Consider the following 5,706-nt stretch of genomic DNA (forward strand, 5'->3'; position numbering starts at 1 on the left):
GCAGCAGGCAGTCGGGCCGCGACAGCTCCACCGCCAGCTGCACCGCCGTCTTTCCTGCATCCGCCACGTGCGAGCAGCCGCCACAGCCATCCAGGTAGTCCAGTCCCCCGCTCTGCGCTTCGCAGTCCTTCAGAGCTTCCACCATCATGGCAAGGATGGACACGCGGTCGTAACGCACCGCCACGGACAGGTGCGGCGACCCGGTGCTGCGGCAGCAGCAGAAGTTGCAGCGCGGTGCTCTGAGCGCGCTCACCGAATACCTTTTGAGCAGGTAGCGCGCATAGTCCTGGTGGTCGTGTACGAGGGCGTACAGCAGTGCCTCAGACGGCAGGAAGGCTCGCGGGCGTCCGTCCTCCCAGCAGAAGACCTCCATGCTGCGCATGTCCTCCAGCAGCCAGACCGGCAGCCGCTCGCGCACGGCGCAGTAGAAGGAGAAGGACGTCCGCTCACACAGACGCTGAGACGGAGACGAAGACAGACAGTCCTGCTGAGAGGAGCGCAGCCACGGCATGACGACGCCCACACCTGCTCCACCGTAAACACCTGGGACACTTTCAACCGTCCGACTGGTCCGGGTCCTGCAGAGTCCCAAAGTCTCTGTCTCTCAGTCAAACCTTCGTTCTCAACTCCTTCAGTCATTTATAGCTCCCCCTCCCCCCTCCAGCCAGTTCGGCTCTGTGAGTGGATGTTTGTTTTGGGGGCCTGGCGGGGGGCAGGGTGGTGGTGGTGGTGGTGGGGTGGGGGTCGGGAGGGGGTCGGGAGGGGGGGATCGAGTGTCTCACATAGTGAACATAGCGGCCTGCAGCAGTTACATAATGAGCACAGTAAACAGGAGCAGTGCTGAGTGCGGACGAACTCTCTGTGTTTTTATTTCTCTTTGATGAGGATTGTGGAGATGATGATGTGATTGTCCGCTGACAGCAGTCACATGACAGAGGTCTGTTAAAGTCTTCTCTAAAAGCAAACAGATTTGACCTGTCAATCAGCTTGTAGCCCCGCCTAAAGCCTCCCCTGCTTCCTGGTCTCTGTTCCTCTAAATGGGACCATAATTACTAAATGAACATCACGCTGTGTTGAAGAAGACTTGAAACTAGCGACTGAGACCAGAAACTCATCAGGAAAGTGTTTACTGAGGGAATAAATCAGCTGATTTCTCATAGACTTCCTTTCGGCCCGGGGCCCCACAGCAGGGCTGAAGAGTGTGCTGATGGTTCTGGAGCGGCTGATCTGAACCGACACCGGAGCTGGTTTCTGCACACGTGTTGATCTCGGGTTCATCAATGGAAAGGAGCTCACAGGTGCAGTTCGCTCTTTACTTCCTTTGGTTTGTCGTGATTCCTCTGTGAGCAGAGACGACGTCTGACTTCAGTTTTCATTTCTGCTTTCAGAATAAAACATGCCGAGCTTCCTGTTGTGAGGAGACGAAGGACGCCACCTGCTGGAAGAACTGGACACGTCAGACTGTTCCGCACCTGTGTGATCAGGACTCAGCAGAGTCCTGGACATGTTTCTGTCCTCTGACCCAAGTTTCTGTGAAGAGCGGCTTCCCTCTCAGTCCACATACAGGACTCTGACTCTGGACTCAGACCAGCATCAACAAACAGGACAAGAACACACAAACTACAGTATGCACACACAGCAGTGTAGTGCAAAGGATGCTGGGATAAATATTTAGTGCAGGCGTTATTATGTTCCTGATGTCTTCAGTAGAAACAACAGGAAGTGAACAGGTAGGACTGAGCTGAGTTCCTCAGGGAGATGGACTGTGGGTACATCTGACCGTAGGACCCGCCCTTCCATTCCAGAATCTCAAAGTGGACTTAGTTCTCTTAAAGGGGTACCAGGGGCTGCCCCCGTTGTAGAACCGGCTGATGTCAGGTCCTGGCCCGGCTTTAGGGTGGGGCCCGGGCTGTTGGTGTCGTGGCTCTACTGGATCAGCAGGCAGGAAGCGGAGCCACCTGGTTTTTATCTTCTTGTAGGACCCGGACCCAGAAGACCTGCTGAGCTGGTCTTTGTTCCGAGTCCGTCAGACAGGTTCCAGCTGCCCCTCAGATGGGACTGATGTTACAGGCTGATCGATCCCTGAACATGTAAAACGTCATGGACGTTTCACGAGTTATTGATGTTTTATTGTGTGACGGCAGCAGAGCGCGCGCACACACGCACGCACGCGCACACTCACACGCGCGCTCCTCCCCCTCCTTCTCCGGGATCGATCAGCTGCTGTGTCTGATCTCTGATCAGCTTTGCTTCACTTTTGATCGGCGCTTCAGAATCTGGTCGGGTCCGTGAGTCCGTCTGTCGGTGTCGGTCTGGTTTGAGCTGGTTTCTTCTGGTTCCGGCTGCTTGTTCCGGAACTTTTGGTACTCGGTGTGAAGCTCCGGTCTCGGGTTCAGTGTTAGCATCTTCCTGCCGGAGCTAACTGGTCTCCTCTTAGATCTTTACGGACCAGAACCACCCCAGAGTCACTCCGAACCCTCCCGCTGCTCTCGGGACGGAACACTGAGCTCAGCTCCGAGGCTAGTTAGCCGGTTCGGTTCTTGTAGCAGGACAGCTAAGCTAACTAGCTAACTGTTAGCCTGAGTTAGCAGTTAGCATTTAGCCCGAGCTCCCTCCGTCCTCGTCATGCCGGCGATGCTGGAGAGAAACCCGGAGGCTCCGGGGAAGCGGAGAGGCCGAGCCCCGGCGGGCAGTGGACCCGGGGCGGCAGCGAACCCCGGCGGGAAGAGCCTGTCCGGTAATGGAACCAGCTGCTGGGAAGAAGGAAGTTCAGGATCCAGCAGCGACGAAGAGCATGGTAGGTAGCCTCGATCACTGTAGTACAGCCGTGTACTGTGTGTACTTCTGAGTACTATTACTGAATACTGCTGTGTGTGGATGCAGGTGGAGGAGGGATGCGGGTCGGACCACAGTACCAGGCCGTGGTTCCGGACTTTGACCCGGGTAAGAATCTAAAGAGGACTCTGTAGCCTGGAGGCGGAGAGGTAGCCTCGAACAACAGGGGCACTAAAGTACATGGTAGTGGTTAGCAGACCTCTCTTACTCTCTGGTTGTAAAGTCCACCTGTGGTACTGGTTCCGGTTCTTTGACAGTAGTTTTATACTGAGCAGCCAGATCAGTGCTGGTCCTGGATCTGATGTAGTCTGGATCAGGCTTCAGGGAGTCAGAGAGCAGCTCATGGAGACCTGACTGAAGAGAAATGTTGTAGTGAAGAGGTGAAGCTGCTGCTTCCAGTCCGCACCGGATCAGCTGCTCACAAAACACACCTGAGACATACACTCAGTGTCCACTTTATTAGGAACACCTGTAAAAGGCACCACGGTTATTGTAGTTTGGGATGTTTCGTTTTTTTAGTTTGAATTAGTTTTTAAAGTGTGTTTTTATTTAAAAAAAATGCTTAGTTTAGTTTTTATTCGTTTCAGTTAGTTTTAGTCTTTGTTGCTGCACGGTGCCAAGTTCAGTTCACTTTAGTTTCTTCACAAAACATTAAAATACAAGCGCAATCAGAAATCTTTGTGAAAAGGTTAAGCCTTTTTTTAAGCTATCTGAAGCTTGAATGTAGGGGCCCAAACACTAAGCAAAAAAAAAAGTACTGATGCATTGTCTAAATAAATACTACAAAATGAATGAAATGACTACTAAATGAAGCAAATGCAATCTACAGTATAATTTCTAACCTACATACAAGAGCTAACGACCCTAATCCTGCTACCCAGGCTCCCAAGAAATTCAAACATCAGTCTCTGGCTCTGTCATTCTTGGTTAAATAGATGAAATACAATAAATGGAGGTGATGCACAGCTGAGAAACTGGAAGATGGTGGAGGCCACAACCACAAACAGCAGGCCTCTAACACCCTGAAGGCAGTAAGACTGGAAAGCAGTTTTATTAAAATCTAAACCTTTATTAATCAAAAATCGGGATAAAACAATGTGAAGCACAAAGAGACAGGCTGGCTGAGAGAGCAGTGAGCCCATAAAAATCACACTAGCTGACATGCAGTAAATATATGAGCAGCAGACAACTTAAACCAGCGCACGGGGAGCTCACAGTCAGCGGCAAGTTCATCCCACCAGGATGAGCTCTGAGCCAGACCATCAGAACAGAACAAGGAAAAGAAAACCACCAAGACAAGACTCACTACAGCAAACTAAACACAGCTCTGCCAGCTGCACACACACCTGCGGCTCACCGACAGGCGCCTATCGGCTGATCACCGCTGAACTGCCGTGCGGCCAGACCAGCTGCCCCACAGCGTCACTTCCCCTGGCTTCATATCCACTGGAAGGACCTACGAAATACTAAATGAAAACTAAGGACGTTTCATTTTATTTAGTTGAGGTAGTTTGTGTTTTAATAGTTTTTTGTAAAGCCTCGTTTTTATTTTTATTTCAGTTAACGACAAAGTTTTTTCACATCTAGTTTTTATTATCGTTCGTCTTCGTTAACGATAATAACCTTGTAGTCCTATCGTACGCCGGCCCCAGCCGACGCAGGGGCGGCCCCCGCAGCACGTCGCAGGGGCCCCCGCAGCCCGTCGCAGGGGCCGGCCCCCGCAGCCCGTCGCAGGGGCGGCCCCCGCAGCCCGTCGCAGGGCGGCCCCCGCCAGCCGTCGCAGGGGCGGCCCCGCAGCCCGTCGCAGGGGCCGGCCCCGCAGCCCGTCGCAGGGGCGGCCCCTGTCCTCCAGCTTGATTAACCTGTGTGTGTTGGCAGACGTGGCCAGGCAGCTCAGCTCAGAGAGAACCTCGGCATGTTGGTGTGGATCCCCAGCAGCTGTCTGAACCAGACTCAGTGTAAGAACCAGACTAATAAGTGAAAATAAAGTGGCTGAACACGCGGCTGCTGTTTACAGTCCCTTTTCTCTTCCAGTGGACGAGTACATCGCCCTCGCCAAAGAGAAACATGGCTACAACATGGAGCAGGTAAGTCTTCTACCTGAGCTCTGCTGTTGTCCTCAACTCAGTTCTTCGGTCTCTCCGACTCCAGCTCTCCCTGTCCGTCTCTCTGACTCAGTCTCTCTGAATCCTTCTCTGACTGTGTCTCTGTCTCCGTCTCTGACTACGTGTCTCTGTCTCTGTGTCTCTGTCCGTCTCTCTGCTCCGTCTCTCTGTCTCCGTCTCTGTCACTGTGTCTCTGTCCGTCTCTCTCTCCGTCTCTCTGTCTCTGTTCTCTGTCCATCTCTCTGTCTCCGTCTCTGTGTCTCTGTCCGTCTCTCTGACTCAGTCTCTGTCCTGTGTCTCTGTCCGTCTCTCTGACTCCGTCTCTCTGTCTCCAGGCTCTGGGGATGCTCTTCTGGCACAACACAACATTGAGAAATCTTTGGCAGACCTGCCAATTTCACCCCGTTTCCTGATGAGTGGACGGTCGCGGACAGAGTCCTGTTTGAACAGGCCTTCAGTTTCCACGGGAAGAGCTTCCACGCATCCAGCAGATGGTACGTTACCAGTCAGACGCAGGGACCAGTACAGGTATACATATCCTGTGTGTAAACTGTTCCTTCAAGACTCTCTCTCTCTCCTTGTAGTTACCAGATAATCGATGGCCAGTTTGGTTCGGTTTTATTACTCCTGGAAGAAAGTCGCAGTAAAACGAGTCTGATGGACCGACAGACACGAAACACAAGAGAGAGAGAGGTGACAGGTGAGCTGCACCCTGCACGGGTGACACTACAGGTGACCACTAGATGTAACACTACAGGTGACACTA

The 5,706-nt window shown here is 52.6% G+C and overlaps 2 protein-coding genes and 1 long non-coding RNA gene across 3 annotated transcripts; 2 read left to right on the forward strand and 1 right to left on the reverse strand.

The window, feature by feature from the left end:
* Nucleotides 1–3: 3 nt before the first annotated feature.
* Nucleotides 4–701, reverse strand: LOC119894671 (ankyrin repeat domain-containing protein 9-like; the record flags this gene model as incomplete). Its single annotated transcript, XM_038707322.1, has 1 exon — nucleotides 4–701. A coding segment is annotated over exon 1 (508 nt), but the record flags the coding sequence as incomplete, so codon positions are not given.
* A 1,077-nt stretch (nucleotides 702–1,778) lies between these two features.
* Nucleotides 1,779–3,241, forward strand: LOC119894672 (REST corepressor 1-like). Its single transcript, XM_038707323.1, has 2 exons — nucleotides 1,779–2,797; nucleotides 2,884–3,241. The coding sequence occupies exons 1-2, from the start codon at nucleotides 2,626–2,628 to the stop codon at nucleotides 2,967–2,969; spliced, it is 258 nt and encodes an 85-aa protein (XP_038563251.1). The 5' UTR covers nucleotides 1,779–2,625; the 3' UTR covers nucleotides 2,970–3,241.
* Nucleotides 3,242–4,718: 1,477 nt separating this feature from the next.
* On the forward strand, nucleotides 4,719–5,329 carry LOC119894670. Its single transcript, XR_005442962.1, has 3 exons — nucleotides 4,719–4,793; nucleotides 4,870–4,922; nucleotides 5,276–5,329. It is a non-coding gene; the product is annotated as an uncharacterized LOC119894670 (long non-coding RNA).
* The last annotated feature ends 377 nt before the right edge of the window (nucleotides 5,330–5,706 follow it).

Source organism: Micropterus salmoides, unplaced genomic scaffold, assembly GCF_014851395.1.
Source record: "Micropterus salmoides isolate LMB-PRFRI ecotype aquatic unplaced genomic scaffold, ASM1485139v1 Ms_hic_scaffold_835, whole genome shotgun sequence".
NCBI classification, from domain to species: Eukaryota; Metazoa; Chordata; class Actinopteri; order Centrarchiformes; family Centrarchidae; genus Micropterus; species Micropterus salmoides.

What these genes read in the sequence shown, in the direction of transcription:
- LOC119894672 (XM_038707323.1), top strand. Translation starts at nt 2,626, where the DNA reads ATGCCGGCGATGCTGGAGAGAAACCCGGAGGCTCCGGGGAAGCGGAGA. An exon ending in CAGCAGCGACGAAGAGCATG is followed by an intron (nt 2,798 to 2,883) that starts GTAGGTAGCCTC and finishes GTGTGGATGCAG; the next exon opens with GTGGAGGAGGGATGCGGGTC.